The sequence below is a fragment of the Drosophila yakuba genome, chromosome 3L (genome assembly GCF_016746365.2).
Source record: "Drosophila yakuba strain Tai18E2 chromosome 3L, Prin_Dyak_Tai18E2_2.1, whole genome shotgun sequence".
Lineage (NCBI taxonomy): Eukaryota > Metazoa > Arthropoda > Insecta > Diptera > Drosophilidae > Drosophila > Drosophila yakuba.
The window spans coordinates 159,908-179,813 of record NC_052529.2 but is presented as its reverse complement, the minus strand read 5'-3'; the positions used below and the strand labels follow the sequence as shown (position 1 = coordinate 179,813).

General features: G+C 44.5%; 3 protein-coding genes across 10 annotated transcripts in view; 1 reads left to right on the top strand and 2 right to left on the bottom strand.

The window, feature by feature from the left end:
• Nucleotides 1-13,342, bottom strand: part of LOC6532184 (breast cancer anti-estrogen resistance protein 1) — a 26,377-nt gene extending 13,035 nt beyond the window's left edge. The window contains exon 1 of one of the 2 annotated variants that reach the window (XM_015193715.3): nt 12,946-13,342. In XM_015193715.3, the coding sequence (XP_015049201.1) occupies nt 12,946-13,179 (234 nt within the window). In that variant the 5' untranslated portion in view covers nt 13,180-13,342. Of the gene's footprint in view, nt 1-2,965; nt 3,523-12,945 lie in introns of those variants that run through there. The other variant, XM_002092921.4, reaches the window with a different exon arrangement.
• The window catches only part of LOC6532180 (DC-STAMP domain-containing protein 2), a 24,406-nt gene extending 4,500 nt beyond the window's left edge, over nt 1-19,906 (bottom strand). The window contains exons 1-10 of one of the 7 annotated variants that reach the window (XM_043207026.1): nt 19,602-19,904; nt 19,227-19,537; nt 18,910-19,170; nt 18,641-18,854; nt 18,426-18,579; nt 18,175-18,373; nt 17,896-17,949; nt 17,661-17,844; nt 17,465-17,602; nt 17,209-17,411 (exon numbers count right to left, since the gene is read on the bottom strand). In XM_043207026.1, the coding sequence (XP_043062961.1) occupies nt 17,336-17,411; nt 17,465-17,602; nt 17,661-17,844; nt 17,896-17,949; nt 18,175-18,373; nt 18,426-18,579; nt 18,641-18,854; nt 18,910-19,170; nt 19,227-19,537; nt 19,602-19,804 (1,794 nt within the window). In that variant the 5' untranslated portion in view covers nt 19,805-19,904 and the 3' untranslated portion in view covers nt 17,209-17,335. Of the gene's footprint in view, nt 1-17,208; nt 17,412-17,464; nt 17,603-17,660; nt 18,374-18,425; nt 18,580-18,636; nt 18,855-18,909; nt 19,171-19,226; nt 19,538-19,601 lie in introns of those variants that run through there. The other 6 variants (XM_043207025.1, XM_043207024.1, XR_006245181.1 and 3 more) reach the window with 6 other exon arrangements.
• On the top strand, nt 13,721-16,549 carry LOC6532181 (dynein axonemal intermediate chain 4). The gene is made up of 6 exons (XM_002092919.4): nt 13,721-13,952; nt 14,018-14,164; nt 14,225-14,446; nt 14,511-15,952; nt 16,004-16,216; nt 16,278-16,549. Exons 1-6 carry the CDS (start codon nt 13,896-13,898, stop codon nt 16,486-16,488), a joined length of 2,292 nt encoding a protein of 763 aa, XP_002092955.1. The 5' UTR covers nt 13,721-13,895; the 3' UTR covers nt 16,489-16,549.

Genomic DNA, 19,906 nt, shown 5'->3' with positions numbered 1-19,906 from the left:
CTACGTCTTATGAAGGACTCCGGCCAGGGGCAATTATTTAAGCATTCTTCTTTTGTGGACCCAGAGCGTGACATGTCAAATTTGTAATTCATAAGTGTCATCCAACTTGTGCTCGTCACAGGCAAAACTGCAAACAAGGTGCAGTGACTTTATGTTACTCTGGCGAGTAAACAAAGGCTCCACCCAAGTTCTAGCTCCTGGATCCGTCCCTGGTTTACATGGGTTATATGGAAGTGACAGCTCACTTGTGCCCTAATCACAGTGCCTTCATCTAATCGCCTCTTTGGAGCGGGCACGTTTTCGCAAGAAACGAAAGGAAATATTCTCCAAGTGCTTGCTCAGTATCTACGTACATTTCGAGTTTATATAGCTGTTGGCCTACAATCCACATGACCGACGTGTTTGCTTGGAAGAAATAATGGTCAGTGCTCGCTTGGTAGCACATGACTGTTAGATAATATACATATAAGTAAAAGCCTGCGTAAAGTGAACTAAACGCAACTCAACTCGAAAGTCGAACGCAAAAAAATAAAACATATACACAAAAGCGAAAGTTTTCTTCTCCGCTGGCTGTGTTTCCACAGGCGATAGATATGATATGCCATAGCATGCACTGTGTCGAGTGAGTCTGTCACACCGTTCTTCCTTCACTTTTCCCTATAAATTTCTGTAGGCTTTTCCAATTAGTCACCTTCAGTCGCCCTCCGCGGCCTTAAACTTGCCACATTCATCAACTCTCAACTGCCAATACCAGACGGCAACAACTGCCGCCAGCCGAACCTGTTGGACAAATTTGAATTCAAAAATGTTTGCACAAGCTGAGCGCTGAAATAAATAAGCTGGCCTACGAACTGGCGAGTCTTACTCTACTGCGGTGTAAGTGTCTGGCGGATAGATATGAATGCAAATGCAAATGCAAATGCACTCGCAGAACACTCAACCCTTTCCCCTTCCAGGGACAATCAGTACTCTGGTGCTGTAATTGTTATTAAGCTTAAAATAAAATAAACAACAACGACTAATTACTAGAGTCGTGTCTCGGACATGATCACTAGCACTATAATAGCCAGATCCTGGGGTCCAAAGTCGGAGGATACTGGTTCTCTTGGTTCTCGGCCTAACAGTCGCTGACACAAAGTATCACGTAATTGATGGAGTGCTGCGAGGCAGGTGGACCGGCTGCATCCATCACAGGCACAGAAACGCAGCCAAAGAGGCACAGGTGATATTAAAATAAATGTGCTCCAAATGCGCACAAATGCGACAAGTAATTGACGCTCGGCTAGACTGACTCTGGGGCTCTGGAGGAGGCATATGGTTCCACCAGCTTCTCAGCTTAGATTTCAAAATGCAAGCAGCAACAACATCCGCAGATGGGTTTCCTGCGTTCTTTGGCCTTGCGCAGATGTCTGTGAAAGACTTTGCCGTAGAGATGGGTGAGTGGCTGGACACTGGGACTAATAGGCGAAGACTGAGGACTGGAGCCCCTGAAAGCAATTGCATGGAGCTTATGACTAATTCAACCCATTACTCCAAATCAATCCAAAGCGTGTCACGATATCATCTCTAGGATTGGAATACAACGGGGTAAAGGGTTTTTAGCATACCTCTGACTGATGGAAATTAATACTAGTTCCTCCAGACCCTTCAAACTCCTTCGTATCCTGAGGGCCGGCAATTAAGGGGAGACTAATTGAGGTGCAGGATAACCCCACCGGAGCTAAGTGCGTGGCAAATGAAATCAGCCATTAATAGTGGTGAACAGTGGTGCCTGGGTGGTAGGTTCTTATCAGGCAGCAGAAAAAACCAAAGTAATACGATAAGAGCAAGTCCATGGCGTTTATCGCAGAAAGAATTCCACTTCCAAATCTAATCAGTCTTTATTGGGCGTCACACCACAACCGAAAACTCTAAATTGTCAGGAAATTTAAGAGAAACCCTGATAAAAAAAATGTAGAAGCAAGCAGGTCCTTCTAACGCGGGTCATATTATTAATTAAGATTGTGTCAGGGGAGGTCTAGCTCAAGGGCTGTCTTGGAGGATAACCGCAGTACAGATTCCATTCCCTAAGGGACATCTCGGATCTATTGCTCATCGCACGCTGATTAAGTGGGCGCCCCACCGTTTTCGTCTAGACAGAACATTTTTCTGCTTCGACACCACACTTTTGAGTGCCACTTCTGCCTCCGGTCTGGATCGCAGGGAAATTGATGAAAATTAATGTCCGCGTGTGGCGTCAACGGTTTTCTTTCGACAGCCTTTAACTGATGTTGATTGAGCGACTTTTGGACCTCCGATGAAAGTACATAGTAGCAAAAGTCTATCGATAGCACTAGTTCACAGTTGGTAGTTGTTGGCTCTTAATTCATATTTTTCAGCTTAAAGCAAGAAACCATTTGAAATAATTGCCTTTCACAGTTTACTTATTTGGAATGTTTTAAGTAAGCATAAATGAACTCAAATGGATCTGAAATAATAGTCCATTCCCCGAGCGAAACATTCAGTTTTCATTAAAGTTGCAAGGGTCTATCCTAATCACCTTTGATTCAAATCTAATCAGAAGCTTCTTAAGCTAAGAAGCGAAATTATCTGGGGGAATCACTCCTAGATTGTTTATCGCGGTGAGCTCATGTTGTTTTCCACAAAAGACTAGAAGTTTGAAGCACTGGCAGGCATCGACTGAGCTATCACAACATTGCGATATCTCACCTGCTTTGCAAACTGGCACATCAAACGGTTTCGCTGAGAGGTGATAACGAACGCAAAAGGCTAAAGTCGTAGAAACTTTTCCGCCTGAGACCTGCCTAAGATACATGTTGAGAAAGCCGCTCCGGTTTCCTTGCAGCCGAACTGTCACAACAGCAGATGAGACACGAAGATAGCTTCATCATATGCAGGATGGCTTCATCTCCGCAGCATAATGTGCGGCGGTTTATGATAGGCCTTATCGCGAGGGTCTACTAACCGATTTTATGAGGATGCGGCGGGAGACAGGCACATCGTAGTCTAGGTCCGCATTGGTGGCATTTGAACTGCAGCAGGAGGTGGACACCGACACGGATGAGCTGGTAGTCTTGTCCAGCATCTTTGGTTCGTGGGTCTGATTTGCGATCTGGGTTGAGCTGGAGCAGTCGCAGCTTAGCACGACATGTTGACGGCCACAATCGAGATGTCTTTAGATATATTTAATCCAGGACAATATAAATAAAGTTTTTCGACGTGTATCTGGCCACTCTTATCTCATTTCACTGTTGTCTATCTGCAGCTCAGCACTGAGCTCGCATCTGCATATGTATCTTGTATCTGGCTTTGCTGAGTCAGCTTAATTTCAAGTTTAGCCGCGGGCAGCCGAAAAAACCGAATCCGAAAACAAAAGACGCTGCCAAACCACAAATGTAGCAAATCGCGGCTTCCCGAATATCTCTCGTTTGTACTTTTAGTTAGGTTGTCACGAATCGGATTTCGTATCTCACGTTTCCAAGCGCTTAAATCCCGAACGAGGTCTGCACCGCAGCAAGCAACTCCGTGGACTGAATTGACACCGAACGCAACGTTGCGGCTGTTATTGAAGAACATTTCGAATGTCGTAAATGTTGGCCGCGCTGTTAACTGCTTACATTGCCTATATCGTAGATGTGGATGTGGATGTTGGTAACGAATCCGAATGTTTTTTTGTATACCGATGGTAAAGAAATTTTTAGATTGGGGGATCGGTCGTTTTATAATTTGTTGATATCTCAAAAAGGCATAAAAAACGAGCCATTCTCCAGAGATCCAATAACCACATGCCCCTCTCATATCGTATTATTATTCTTGAGGGAGCCATCATATCTATTTCCCCTTGTAATTGGGCTATGACAAACAATCGTAACGCGAGAAAGCCAATTCTACCCGATTCGATTATATTCGATGCATTCCTCGCTAGCACGAATCAAGTGCAGACGTTCTCGATAAAGCGGTATGTTTACCCCCGAAAGCTCAAGTAGCCGGGAGATGAGAACCCGACCAAGCTCAAGTTACCCTCTAAAGAGACAGTTGAATACAGTAGCCGCCCTCTTCGAAGCTCAAACCACGATGCGGCAGCTGTCCAAACACATTTGTGTACACCTCGTAGGCGTGAGGAGTTCTGGGCACCGAAAAGGGCAGGAACAGAACATACCTCCTTAATAAGTCAGCGCTGAAGGTCAGACACCCGTTCCACACAAAAAGGAAGTTGTTACCCACTCCAAAGGCAAACGCGCACATACAATCGGGCCAAGAAGCCCCCGATGTCTGTGCAGCTGCAGTTCCGAGCAGAACTGAACTGAGTTGAGCTGAGCTGAGTTGAGTGCGACATTTGACATGATTTGCATGCCGAGTGCCACGCCCACTTCAGTCATGTCAAGAGCGAAGGCAGTGTAAAGACAGGCCAAGGAAACACGAAAATTGGAGAACCGAAACCTCAGGCCCCCAAACCCCCATTCCGCCGGGAATAACAAAGACTCCGACGCTCGTTGAGTTTTACTGTCACTTTCGTTGTCGGAGGATTGATTTAATTTAATTTGCTCGATTTGAGGTGACTCTCAACACTAGAGGGGAGTGGCAAGTTAATAGCGACTTTCTATTAATTCGTGTTCTTATCTAAACTGCGGAGTCGTTAAACGTTTTGAAGAAAACTGAGCGTGGGCTTATCCAATTTCATTTCCGAAAAAGTTTGTCATACAAATGTAAACGGATTTTGCTTTGAAGTCGTTTGTACATTATCCCTGCGTGTGAGGTTTTGAAAACGGCGTCCCGTCCTCAGTGATTCTTTCTTGCTGTCACGCTTGGCATTCATTTTTTCAGCAACCGGTTTTGACTACACAAACAATGCGATGTGAAATAAGATGAATTTGGAAACCACCCGCATTCCAGAGAATTTGTCGGCAATTTCGGACATTTGTGTGCTTAGGGTTAGAAAAATATGCAAGCCAAACCAAATGACCGAAAGGGGACACATCCAGATGTAAGCCCTCTAATTGGCTCGTTAGGGGTTTCGTGGACCACTGTACCACTATCCTGAGCACTTAAATAGATCTTTACATTTGTACAAAACTGTACAAATATAGACCAGACTTTTAAGTCGAAATGTTAAATAAATTATTATGGATTCGTATTGGGGCTTTACATTTTTAAATTTAATTAAAAGGTCACAGTCGCTCACATTGGAGCTTCTCCATTTTTATTTACCACCCACTCTTTGCCATTTATATATTTATTTTGGTGAGCCCTCGTAAAAATACAAAGCCGCCCATTCATTTATAACACATCGTAACATGTTACCATTTGTAAGCAATATGGAATCTAAAACTGTGCATATGTAAATCACACTAAAACCACATACGGATACATATTTATAAACAAGCCGCTATCGTTCTTGCGTAAATTGTAAAAATTTTAGACGTCATTGCTTTTGTATGGGAAATTTGGCAAATGACTGAACATTTGGATGCCTAGGGCTGCGTTTTGAAATATTGTCCAATCAACGATTGAGAATTGGATGAAGACTGTGGCAAATATTACTAAACCTCAGAGCAAAGCGGACGTAGTATTTTATTGTATAAATCAACCTTCCCCTTGGACCTATGCAGTTCAGCCACTTTAGTCATCTGACAGTTGCTTTACCAGCGTTTGTTAATTGTGGAGTAGCTTCAATGGCTCATCATCGATTATAGATAAATTATGACATTGCATTTATTCAAAACAAAAACCCTTGGGTTTAGTCTTTTTTTTATCTTTATCCTAACCCACGTCAAAGACCAAATTGGGGTAGGTCGTCATAGTGCAGCATTAACATTTCTTGTTCGACATCTCCATTCCGAGCATCCAACCATATAAACTGGCCACTATGCTGAGCCGCTGGGTAATCAGCTCGAATTCGCTGCTGGCCAAGCGTGCGATATAGATGGTCAGAACGTGCCACTTCGGGAAAACAATGCCGTAGCTGCGAGTTTCATTGAAGCTGCAAATGGATTGGAATCAAAGCCAGAGAGCGAAATCACAAATCGGAGGAGAAATAAAAAATCAAGTGTCGACAACGGAAACGAACTAGATTGAGCCAAAATGGAGCACGTCGGAGCGGGCCGAGTAGTGCATTGGAACCGATTCCCGGAATTTCCCTTTGCCAATTTAACGCACCCTGGGCCGCAGGCCAGCTTCTGCGGCATTCAATTAGAATAGGAACCACCTGCAGCTGGGGGAACCCATCATCAGATGGTTCTAGCAGCGGGCGCAATTAAGATGTGCTCTGCGTCCAGTCTCCGCTCTTGGGGTTGGGCAGGTCAGTGACGGTGACGGTGGATGAGGGGTCAGAATTTGCGGACATGTATGAGCCTAAGGAAAAAGGCCGTCCAGCTCAGCAGTAATTAAGTGCTGCGAAAGAGTGGAGTATTAGAAAATATATTTGCGTGACCACTAGCGATCCTATCCACTTTCGTCTCGCAAGGGTCCTTTGACCGCACAGAATAACTTAATGGTAATTAAACCCTGCCAAATGTGTAATCTAGTTTTTAGTTTAGTAAACAGATTTTCTGTGATATGGATTTGATCTTGACAGAGATTGAAAATTGTAGGGAATCTCAAAAGCGTTCCATTTCCTTCGTAAACGCACCGTGCAGGCCGAAAAAAGACATGCAGAACAAATAATTCACGAAGGAAATGGAAGGGGGCAGAAAGGCGGGGATCTATGAATGTAAGGCCTAAGTAAATCGTTGGCAGCTGGCGGCACGATTGACAATTTGCCGCGACTTCGGACGTCTTAATCTGCAATCCGGAGTAAGAAGTCCGGATTCTTGACACAATCTGCGCCACCCAGCGATAATAACAAACAATTTGTTTATTTTGCCTGTACGGAGCAGCCAGGGAAGCTGTCAGGGATCAGTGTTTCCTAGGCCTGTGTTTTACTAGTGCTTGCATTATTCATGAGCAGGGTCCCAATGGGTGCCGGTTGCAAGATACACCCACATTGGGAGGCAAAACGAGATCTTGCAGCCGTTCATTACATTACTTTAAAAATTGAGATACTAAGCTGAAAACAAAGGGAGTTCATATCGTATATGGGCAGCATGAATTATGGCCTCCTCCACCTTTCTAGACCCTAAATATTGCCAAAGCAAAAAGAGTCTGGTTTAAAAGCTGAATTTCGCATTTTAAAGAAAGGAGCCTTCATGGAAAACTCGGGTGGGTTTGTTAGTCTTTCGACTATCGGATACCCGATACTCATCTTTTGTGAGTGCAAGAGTGGACCTAAATGTTTTGAAGTGTGGGAGTGACAGTTTTGGGCGGCTTATGGATATGGACGAAACCAGCGCGAGATCGGGTTAGGGATGCTGATCATGAATATATACATATACCTTCTTGCTAGTAGATATTTTTTTTTTTTTAAACTTGAAATATGAATAAAATATCGTAAGAGAATAGGATTCCTCATAGAGAAGACTGCAACATCGGCACAAAGAGAACCGCAATAATTGCATAACAAGATTGCAATAACTGCCACATATGGCAGTGGCATCCGTGAGATACAAATCAGCTTTGATTTCCTATACGCACTAGAAAATAATGTAAGACAGAAGCAAGAAAGTGAAGAGGGAAGTGGCTGGGTGTACATGTATCTGTGGTTGTCACTTGAAGTGCTTAACTCAAAAAGCCATGTTTACAGCAGTGCTTGCAACACTTTCTCAAGAATTCGGATTGGTGGGTGAGCGGCAAAACACGAAAATCAACTTTCGATGGTAGGCAAATTCCCAGCGACGACTCTCCCTATAATGCCGTGGTGATATAATGAAGTCGCCTTCAGCCTGAGTCCGCATAACAGTAGCCGTATCAGTTGGTTCTTAAACGAGAATCTCGAAGTGCGGAATGAGACCTCCTGCGGAGAAATTGGTCCCGAGCAGGCCAAACACAATTACCGCAAGAACCTACCCCAGCATGTAATAAAATCCGTGCCGTCTGTCACTCTCTTTGGGATAAGGCAGTGCGAGGAGGACCCATAAACACTTATTGATGTCCAGAGGCCAAGTGGATGAAGCGCGCACACATTGCAACCTTATGCTGACTTCCTCCGTTTGTACTTTCCGCTGAGGTGGCACTTAATGCTAACCCAATTCCGATTCACTTTGCGAAATAAACAAGAGAAACACTGAGTTTGGGGCTTGCATGTAAGAGTGTTCACTGCGGATTCATTTCGGGTTACCCGGCACCCAGTGAAGTGTTTCTCAGAAAGCTTAGACAGACAGATTCTTTGCCAGCCAGGCGCAAGAATAACAGACCGAAGGAAGATATACGAGTACATAGACTTTTCTCTCGGGTTTCCATTCGATACACTCTGTCTCATCTTCATGACTGCGAGATCTTGTCAGCCAGAGAAGAAGTAAATTTCGCCTGTCGCTAGGCCAAAAAGAATGCGTTGGTAATTAAAGCAGTAAGCGGAGATAATGTTTGGTTTGCATTTCAACATAGTTGACAAAGTTCAACTTTTACGGCTGAGAAAAAGCAATCAAGCGTTAATTACTATTGTTTTTTTTATCAAACTTTTGGGAAATTGGCCAATTTTCTAGTTTTGATACTACCCCTAACTTTTGAGAATGAAAGCTAATGTTGTTATGCATTGATTCATTGATTTTGACGATCAACGACCAATTACAATAATTAGCATTGGTAATGATCCCTATACATATCGTATACGAAGCGAATTTCAAAATGCAGCCTATTTGATTTGGGAATCAAATTGGGAGTTCGCTATCAAGGCATTGACGTCAAACTAGAGGGCGGAAGTTCTGGAATGAGGTATGCCGGCATGAGGGTCCCACTCCGTCCGCTTTATCAGTCGGGTGAAAGTCGGATTACTGAGACACACTGGGGCCAATGCTTGTTACCAATATATGGTTTCGTAAGCTAATGGCCTGGGTGTCACTCACAGAAACAGAACTCTTGTCTTGCAAGGCCGATCATCAGCGTGTAAATAAATCAATCAACAGGCCATCCGATGCTATTGCCGACATTATCCATTAGCGATCCATCAGCTATGATGTATTTCCTCGTGGTTATTTTGGGGAAATTCATTTCTGATTTCGGTCCCTACTTCGCTTTTAATAAACAATCCGACAATCTAAATATAGCAGATTGCACAATTTATTGCGAAAAATTCCACGTAAAAACAGCTCAAAACGAAGACTGCAAAAGGAATACCTTGAAGGCTTTATCTTATCGGGTGTGCTCGGCATGTTGACATTTTAGTTGCAAATATCTATGGAAGCCAGGAGGGGAAAGCCAGCAAAGTACACGTATGAAAATACGCCTAAAAGCGATAAGATTAGATAAGATAAGATTCGCTTTGGGTTAAATCAACACTGTATACTTGTACTCAACTCGCATTTTGTTGCCTGACAACAACAATTAATCTTGCTGTTGCGATTTTTTCGAGCAATATATCTATAAATGTTGTCAGTGCATTTATGGATACCTTTTCGGAAATTTGCGAAAGTTCACCTGTGCCAATAGATCCTCAGACGATCGAGGAGAGAATCAAATATGAATATTTGCAGCTTTCTGTGACATTCCAAAAAGATTCATTGTACATTTGACTGTGGATATTCCTTAAGCAATTATCTTAATCTTATTTTCTTATTTTATGGCTGAAAAATGTTTGATATGTTCTGCGAACAAACTTCTTGGTTTTATATTTAAACATCCATAAAATCGAAATGAAGTTACAAGCTATCAAAAACCATGTAATCCCCAATTTACAACTCATGTCAATTTATAATTGCTCCATAAAAATGTTGTATATTTCCCACTTCACCAAAACACTCGGAAAATCTTAGCGCCAGACCTATTGCACTGAATTGTGATGTATTTAGCTAGCAGTTCCAATTTGTCGAGACCCAAATCAGTCAGAAAAGTCATCGAATTTTTTCCTCAGTCCAACTTCCCAGCGTTGCGTAAACAAAACATAGATTGGGTATTTTGGAAAATTTATGAATCCAACATATTTGGTGTGTTCTCTTTGGCCACCATCTCTCGCCTCTGGTTTAAAAGGTCAAAGCGTGGACTACAAAAATGCAGTTACCAAACCTGAAGAGACATCAAATTGAAAGACGGGGCCAAAACGTGGGCGACCCCGATACCCAAAAGATTCCGACCAAATAGCCCAATTGATCCGCAATGCGAATATAAACGACGCCATCTGACATATTTGGATTAATGGGTCAGCTATAAAGGCAGAATTTCGGATGTGAAATGCTCTCTGCGAAAAGTATTCATAGATTGATGATAATCTCAAAATGATGATGCTTTCGGTGTGAGATACACACATTAGGTTTATCGGAATTTACTGAATACGCATTTACAACGGGCTATCCAAAAATACACAATTTTTCCACCTCCAGATACTCCTCAATAAATCTCGGCTGCTCCGCTTTTCCATAATTTAGGAGCAATTTATTAAATGCCGCAACGCTTTAGTCTGCTCAGGAAAAGCTGTCCCCAACTGCATAAATTAATTTAAGTTCAGAGGAGTGGGAAACCAGGCGACTAGAATGCGTGGATAATTTTTTCGAGACCTCAAGAATCAGATATGTATATTCGCCATGTGCATCCCAAATGTTGCAGAAGTATATTCTCTGTGTGCCCCGTAGAGGTTGACAGCGCTGATTAGCATGGCCACTGGGTGCTGGGAACTGGAAAATATTTATGGCAGCTGGGTTAAAATACCTCTGAAGCCGCCAGTGTTTTAATGATTTTTTTTGGACTCATATCAATTTTAAACTTAAGCAATTATGTTATCAAATGTTAGGCGCTGTTCGCATGTAAACGGGGTGTCTAAAAGTCTCTCGAATGATGCGCAATGTTATTTTCGGGTGCATATGGAAGATATTTCAGCTGCCGTCACGTTGACGGAGAATATGTTTGGTCAGGGAAAATAACGAGAATAAAGCCACCGCTGGTAAATACACAAATAATTCTACTCATTCTCAGACAACAAATTGAGGAATTTTCAACACGTACACTTAAATTCTTCATCTTTCAGCGCACGTTTTTCCCGGCTTTCCACTTTCTTCATATGTTGTTTATTCTGTATTGGTACTGGATACTGGCCGTTCATTTGGTCTTTTTGTGCTGTTTTTAACCGTCGCTGCCTAGGCAGTCTTTACGATTTATGCATAATGTTCATAGCCAATGTCAGAGTTTCAGTCAGAGCTCATAATTTAAATGCGACAGCAAAAAATGTTGGCGCCTTCGACGGCCACCAGTGAGCTAACTGTGAACTACTACAAACTCCAAATCTTTCTCTGAGCATTTCAATTCCTAGGAGCCAAGGATGAAGTGGTTCCGGGGCTCAATGACCGGTCCGCTTCACCAGCTAAAAACACTTTGGCTCGACTGGCCAATTGCCATTGAATAAATTCATAAATCACGAGAGCGTCGCTTACAAAATCCATGGTGCCCAATTCTCCAAAGTGCACTTTAGTACAATAAAAGTGCAACCAAAAATTTAAATTGTGTAAACTGCAATAAAGTTTAAATTTTGAGACAAATCCAAGACATCAAAACATTGAAAACAATTTCTCCATAAAATGAATTCGAACTACATTTTCTGTGCCTATGGACCGGTGCACTTACAAGCTTCAGTGCATATATCGAGCACCCTGGAGTTTACATCATAAACAATCTTCCCTTGCTTTGTCAAGGACAACTTATCCTTTGCAGCTTTGCAGGACAGCAAAGGTTGATTAACCCTTCCAGATGTTGCAGAGCAAAACAAACGGGATGAAAACCAGAGCGCTTTCAAGCACGAAAAATGGCTCTCAGAAATGGGTCTCAGTAAGGAAACATGGGTGCTTGGGGAAAAGAACTCAGCTTTGTTCGGTGGCGGGAAAAAGAACAGAGGACAACTCACCCCCGTGAGCTTTGATTGCGGCAAGTTCGTGACCCGGCAAGGACGACAGCACTTCTCACATTGGCGTTGAAAAATGGTATAGCAACTTCCCGGAAAAAAGAAAACAAAATCGAATGTATACAAGTGGAGAACTGAAAGCAAAGTCAAAAGATACATTTCTGTATAGGTAGCTGGTCAAGAACCATCATTGAAGTTGGCAGATCAACCACATTACAACCCCACCAAAACACCCAACGCCACCCCCGGCAAATTTGTTTCACATCATGGAGCATCTGATGAATGACGTGACTCGCACAGAAGCCACCACCACCTGACGCCCTTGCTCTCCACGAGAATCAGGCAGCCAGCATCCGTATCCAGACCCCTGACTTTTGCTTCGTCACAAGAAGTGCACCCAACCCAACCTTCCTGGCGAATGTGTTTACATAACATGGGCACATCGCGCGATTCTCTCTGCACGCATGCGGCCTTCATTAAGCTGCATTTGGACCCGATGCTCCTGTAGCCATTTAGCCACATATCCACTTAGCCGGCCCAGCTCGGTTAGCCGGTACAAACAGCAATACAGCGTTCGTTTACGTTACGCACCCTGCGTATCCACAATCTGTATGTATCTGTATCTCGGCTGAGTAAAATGGTTTTTGCACTCGCGTCGAACCACGCAGTGGCGGTTGGCGATTGGAAGAGGGCCGTTTGAGGAATTTGGCTGTAGCAGATTTTACCTGCCGAAATGTATTTATTTCTGAGAAACCAGTCAAACAGTATCCTGATCAAGTTGATTCTAGCAAATGCAAAGACTTTAAAAATATTAACCATTTTGATTATCCAAATCAGGGTAACGGGCTTCTTAACCGATTAGGCGCACCTTGCTGAGTGCAAGAAAGACGCCCACACAATTTTATTTGCGTATCGATATCAGTTCCTGTCGACTAGGTTTACCTTCCAACAAGCGACCTGTCCACATCGCTTTACTTCGATCCACTTCCTTGGATACTATCCATCCAATAGATATACCCCTCTAGACGTACCTGCGCACTTTTTGCCCGGTGCAGCGTGCCGCCCGTGATGAAGTTCGCCGTGGTCGCCTTGGCGTGCATTGCCACTGAATTTATGACGTACTGCGGCGGCTGTTGCGGTTGTTTCAGCTGCCGCTGCTGGTGCTTGGCCACAACCGAAGACGTCTGGGGCTCGGGCGGAGTATGGTCGGTTGCAACATTACTAATTGAGTTTTCTGGTACTCGGTTTTCACTTTGACACTCCATTAATGGCTCTTGTTACGTTAGTTACGTTTTTGATTCTGTTGCTGCCGCAATTTATCTTATATCAGGAGCGCACTAAAAACATGCAGACCAACATAGCGAAATCGAACATCTAAAACTCGGAACACATCCCACACAAAAGTACGAATACGGCCGCGAGTGTGTACCAGGTTTGCATTGTTGGCGACTCCAAATCTAACTAACTCGCACATGTAACTTCAAAAGGCAGCCGGTCGTCCTTCGCCCACAGGGGGTGGTTGGTTGGCAACTTTATCTCGGCATTATCTAACGAGCAGGCGCAGGGAAAGCTCGAAGAGAACCCACACGGGAACGCAGAGGTAGAGAGTGCTCCTGATAAGGAGCACAAAGACTTTATGTTAACGGAAATTGACTATAACACCAACTACCAAAAATATGCTTCCGTTAGGTAAAAACGTTTTGGTAGGAAACATTTTTATATGTACATTTTACTATTTTCAAACATGAATAATACTGGATTTTTTCTTATTAAATTGATTTGCATTTTAGTTGGTGATACATTTTTGAATCTTAAAAGAAAGTTAAGTACACCATGAAATTTATGTTTGTTAAAAAGAATTTGTAGCAGCATTTAAAACATATGTATTACAAGAAACCTGTCCCCCCAAAATAATCAAGTCACAAAATATACTCTACAAATTTGGACGAAATCAAGAGGAATACATAAAAAAATACAAGTCATGTCTGCGTCAGTAAGAAATACAGTCACTAGCCAAGAATATGGGAGTATCTTTAAAGTAAGTGACTGCTAGAAGATCTAAATTGCATTTCTAACATCCAACCAACACTCTTTTCCATGCAGTCCAGTAACATAGACAACGAACTCAAAAAGAAGTCTGTGGTGGTCACTCAGGCACAAGCCGAGGAGACTAAGGCTAAGAAGAAAGATACCACCCACTATTACAATGTTGAAACACTTGCACATCTCCAGTATCGATCTCAGATAAAGGTGAACCCAAAAGGTTTTGCAGAAAATTATCTACCAGTACTAGTGTCAATCTGCCCTTAGGTAATGGATAATGTCGATGGCGAGGAGGTTGATATGACGCCCAAGCCGATCCAAGATGACGCTTACGTTGAGCAGTTCATGAAGTACAACCTGAATGTCATGCACCAAATGACGAACTTCACTACAATGCTAGCCAAAAATACGACCAGATCCCGGACGCGGTCCAGTGTTCGAGCCGGAATAGGCGGCAACAAGCAGTCCATTGACGATCTGATGAACGGGGCAAGTTTAAAAAAACTGTGCCGTATTATCCCTGCAGGAATCCCATTCTCCCATTTTCCTCTAGATAATATACGAAACTATTAACTGGGAACCGTACAGCACCGTTGAGGCTCTCGAAGAGACGTACGAGCCAAGGCCGTACACCAAGTCCTTTTTGAAAATTACCCTACGCAAGTCTGACTTCTTCGAAATTCACAGCCAGACGCAGACGACGGTGGCGAAGGGATCGCCCGAGGGCGACGATGCGGAGCGCGACAACCGAAACTACGAGTATCTGACAGTAGGCAAAGGCAAAATTCGCCGGCGCTCCGACAATGATGCTCAGACGGATACTCTGCTCTTCACCACTAGGGCGGTAAACACCATCCTCATAACCAAGGCCACCGTCAGCTCGTACGTTTCCAACTTCGAGATGTACGACACGCTAAACAATGTCACCAAGGGGTTCGCAACATCCACTATGAGTTCGGTAAAGGATTTGGCCGCGGCCCTCGCTCAGTCGGAGGATGCTGATACCTTTGAGGACGACGACGCCGTTGCCGAGAAAGACAAGGTAACCGCGCAAATAGAACGCCTGTTCCGGAACCCCGAGTTCCGCAACGCCATCATGTACATGGGGCGCACGCTCTCGAGCAACACAAACGAGGCGGGGTTACGACGCTTCCGTAACTTTGACCAGGTGGAACGCTGGAACGCGGAGGCCGAGTACGTCTACTCTATGAACTTGCTCTTCCGACTGATACCGGAACCTAGCAAAGCCGAGCGCAAGGCCGTCAGCGACATAGATTTCTGCCGCAGCAATGGTGACATCCTGGCTGTAGGCTACGGACTGTACTCCTTTTCCTCACAGCACGTACCGACCTCCGGCAGCGTTTTTCTTTGGAGTATTAAGAATCCAGGGGAGCCGGAGCGCGCGTACTACTATGATGTGCCAGTAACGGCAATCAGTTTCTCGCCATTCTTGCCATCCTTGCTCGCCATTGGTTTGTACGACGGCAGCGTCGAGGTGCGTGATGTGAGCAGTCTGCAGGACACACCCGTTGCGGTCTCGCAGCGCAGCACCTCGCCAGGCTCTTCGCCGGTGGTTGCCATCCGCTGGATCAAACAAGTTTCGGACGACGATCACGAAGCGGACATCGATCCGTTCCTGAGCCTCTCCCAGGATGGCTCCGTCACCCGCTTCCGAATTATCAAAAGTCCCTTTCTGCTTGGTTTTACCCAAATGATTCTGGAGCGAATCGAGGGGCATCCTGAGGGCATTTTCGTCCACCCATCGTCGCGTATTCCCTGCGAGTCTAACCGCCACCCGCAGGGCTTGAGCATCACCACGCATCCGCTGCACAAGGACATTTACTACGTGCTGACCGATGAGGGCTGCATCCACAAGTGTTCTATCAACTATCAGCACCAGTACTTGGAGGTTCTGCGCTGTCACGACGGTGGTGTCACCGTAATGGAGTTCTCGCCTTGGTCTCCAAAACTCTTCCTCACCTGCGGCAACGATTGGTAGGCAGTTGCCCCCATGAAGAGTTGCTAAAGACAGTATCTATTCTGCAGGTTTGTGCGCATTTGGATTGATGGCATAACGCGACCTCTGCTCGAACTGCTAGACGAGATGACCCCAGTGCACTGGGCCAAGTGGAGCCCCACCCACTCTACGATCATTGTAACGGTGAACCGGGAAACCGCCAACATCTGGGACTTTCGCCGTAATTTGCTTAAGCCCATGTCCAAACACAAGATGGACTCTTCTTTCAACACTGTGGCCCGGTAAGCACGTCTTGCCTTCAAAAATGGCCAAGAGAATAAGGATTTGTTTTATAATACGCAGGTTTTCCCACTGTGGTCGCACTTTGGTCATTGGCAACGAGCGCGGAAATACGCTCTTCAACGCGCTGAACGACATGCCCTTTTCGCCCCACTTTCAATACGATGAGTTGGAGAAGGCCATTTTTAAGGCAATTGGCAACGACCACGAGCTCCTTATGGAGCTCAAAAGCATTGGCTTCTTTGGTTACCCAAACAAAAAAGCAGTTTTTTAAATAGGAAACTATGTTTTCTCAAATAAAAGGTTCGTCGGCCCGAAAGCGACTCTGAAAGAGACTGATGAAATGTGCAAGCTTCAGAAATCCAAAAGAAACAACGATCGGAGACCGATCGAGTGTCAAAGAAAACTACCCCCTGTATGACAAGGTAACCCGATATCATTTGATCGGACCGGGCCTTACATTACGAGCACGAAAATCAGTTCGAAAAGTTGCTTAGCTTAAGCGAGATGAGCTCCATTGTTCTTCGAGTGTGTGTGGTTAACTGTCAACGATGGTGGTCAAGTGGATAGGGGTCAATAGAGAGGGTCTAGAGATCGGCAGAGGTAGACGGGTGTTATATAATAAATAAACACTTGTGCTCACATTAGCGTGGCACATTGAATTCATGGGGGGAAAGGGGAGACTTTAATAAACAGTCGTAAAGAGAAAGTCGACAACAGAGAGAAATGGACACCGTGCATTCCTTGAGAACGGAATCAATCAAACAATCCGATCCAAACAGGAAAAAATCGAAACCAGGCACACACCAGGTACGATCCTTGGGCCGCGCCATTTTCTTAATAGGTGGGAAACATTTGTAACCCGCTGTTGCTGTAGTCTTAATTAATATTTAATTGCAGCCCACGAGCTCGGCTCCCAAAGGCGGCGAGGGGCAGGAATTGCACAAATTATAAAAAAATGTCGTCCTGCAGACTATTAAATCAGTCAACTTGCTAGAACTGCTATAAGCCCCACAAACTTATTTTTATTGTATTACTCACCTAAACCATATATTTTTAATTAGCTGAATATCAGGTTTAATAGGTGAAAATATTTCTGGATAACTTGTATTCTCTCGTTGTTAGCGTTGTGCTCCACAGGTCTTTCTGAATTGTTTTTCGCTGAATGATTCTTTTTCAGAATAGTCCGAAGAGTCGCTGCACAAGCAAAAGCAATAAGAATAGTCTATTTTAACCCGGGTCTTACTCACTCCACTTCAGTAACGTCGGAAAAATCACCATAATCCACGGGTCGATTACACAGACAGCACTTATTGTGAGACTTTTCGAAGCATTTGCTGCAGTAAACCCCTTTACATCCAGGAGTGTCGCAGGGGTTACGATTCGAACTAAAAAGAGGACGTCCAACTGTTGTCCAGAGTGCGTTAAACAATTGGAGCTACTTACGGAGTCAGAGCTCGGCCACATATGGTGCACCTCTCAGTGCTCTGGCAGAAGGGGCAGCAGGAGCACAAGCAGATTAAACAGGAGAATCCGCTATACAGCCAAGTGAAGTTTCTAGTTTTCTTAACATTCGGTGTGTGGTTAAACTTATTACGCTTTCTGCGGCGAACAAACTTAAAAATGCTTACTAGAAAGAATACATTTAGAACAACTTCAAAAAAATTATGTTCTTCCTTACTTCTATCTTCAGAAATCATGTTGTACAGAAAGCTACCTCTCTCCTTGGCGCGTTCTGGATAGAAGTAGGCCATTATGAGATGGCGGGTGCGCAAAATATATGGCTCGGCCAAAAGGATCAGCCAAGCGAGCAGACAGAGAAGTAATATAATTATATACTTAGCATAATCTGGTTTTACGGGCAGCGGTATGCAGGGATTGACGTCTAGAATGCTTTTTTGCGTCAAGGGGCGAAAGGCATTAGCGATTCCTCGCATTACATCGGCCACAAAGCCCCCACCTTTTATCTCTAGATCGACGTAAGCGGGCACCTCCAACCCAGACTCTTGGTGGCCATGAAAGGACATAGTGGTCAGCAGCCAGAACAGCCCATAATCCAGGAAGCAGATTGCAAACAGCTGCAGACACGTTGTGGCCATGAAACAGGCGTTCTCAACAATAGACACGAACTCAAATAAAGTCAAGCGCAAACTAGTAAGCTGCAATAAAATATTTGTAATATAAGATAAGGGAAACGTAGAAAAACCGTACCTTCATATACTTTGACCTTTCAAGCCGTTGAAGTGGTAGTAGTGGATCGTAACCGTGCTTTTCGTAGCGCCGGTCGATATCACTTAGAATCTTTGTCATGAACACATTCTGAAATTGGCGGCTGTGCATGTATCGCAGGTAGAAGATGGTGGCTCTGGTTGGAACAACTTAGGCATCACCCTCTAAATTAGTAAGATGGTGAAGCTCTTACCTACTTTAAAAACACAGTAACCACCATGACCCAGCAGAGAATGTCCACAAAGCTGCTCAAGAAGATAAATGACGGCAGTCGCTTGTTAATGTCCTGTATAATTTCCTCTCCCACATCCACCAGGCTCTTAGAGGAGTTTGTGTCAAAGAAGAATTCGTGCTCGAAAGTGATATTGGCGTCGAACATTTCCTCTATGTGCCGCACAAATTCGCGGTAGCCTACGAGTTCGTACAACAAAATAATCAAAGTACCGACCGTGGTATACACTCTTACGTTCAAAGATTTTATCAAGGAGACCCCAGCTGAAATCCCAGTAACCGCTGCAAAACACATCGATGATCTTTGCGGGGTAGCAGAGGGCCAGAAATAGTTTTGTAGCATGGCAGAGTGCCTTGAATACGCCCAATTTTGACTGGCACCTGATCATAGCTTGATGCGCCGTCTTTTTGCAACGTGCCCAGGGAGTGCCCATTTCTGTGTTGCACATGTCTACGATGGATTTCAGCCAAGCGGCGCAGTTCTTCAGGGTTTCAACTATTAAAATTAATCAACAGGGTAAACGGCAGCATTTCTTGATGCTAAACACTCACTAATTGCAACTAGGTGGTCCTGAATGCGTAACAGCACTAACATGGCCAGCTTGAGCACCCGACGCACTTCCTGCAGCAACAGATCCACCGCCAGTTGGATGGCATTCACCGGCTCCAGTATTACGTCCAACATCTGGCCAAGCGCCTGTCTCAATAGCTCCTGTCCGCAAGCGAGGCTTCGGAGCATCACCTTCAAATTGGATACAATGTTGGCCGTAGGCCCGACAGCGGCCACGACAAAGGCGAGGCTGATGAGGAACGCCCTGCCCCTAGAGCTGCACAGCGAGGGAACGGCCAGCGTCAAGATGCACCTGGGCTAGCCAATAGGGGGCAGATTAGCCACAAATCCTTTCCGCCCTTTTACACAGTACTTACCTAACGGGCCGGCTGTAAAGAAGCGCCAGAACAATCGCCACCGGGAACGCGTAGGTTAGGTTTAGACTCAGAACCAAGTATCCCAGCTGCCACCAGTTCCATGCAAGCGTCACCGCGAGGCCGCACAAGTAGCCGACGATCACGTACGGTGCCACCAGCTTGAATGTCCACATAGCGCCATAGCTGGGCTCACTTTTTTCCATGATTTTCTTTCGTTCGGTTTTATAATTTATTTGTAATTTTTATCACAACACTCGGAATCGATATCGATATTTCCTCTTGGCGCCCCACTAAGTGTGACCATT

Excerpts from the sequence above, each read along its gene's own strand:
- LOC6532181 (XM_002092919.4), top strand. The coding sequence starts at position 13,896 with ATGTCTGCGTCAGTAAGAAATACAGTCACTAGCCAAGAATATGGGAGT. Across the intron at positions 14,165-14,224 it reads AGTATCGATCTCAGATAAAG|GTAATGGATAATGTCGATGG; the intron begins GTGAACCCAAAA and ends ATCTGCCCTTAG. Across the intron at positions 15,953-16,003 it reads CTCACCTGCGGCAACGATTG|GTTTGTGCGCATTTGGATTG; the intron begins GTAGGCAGTTGC and ends TCTATTCTGCAG.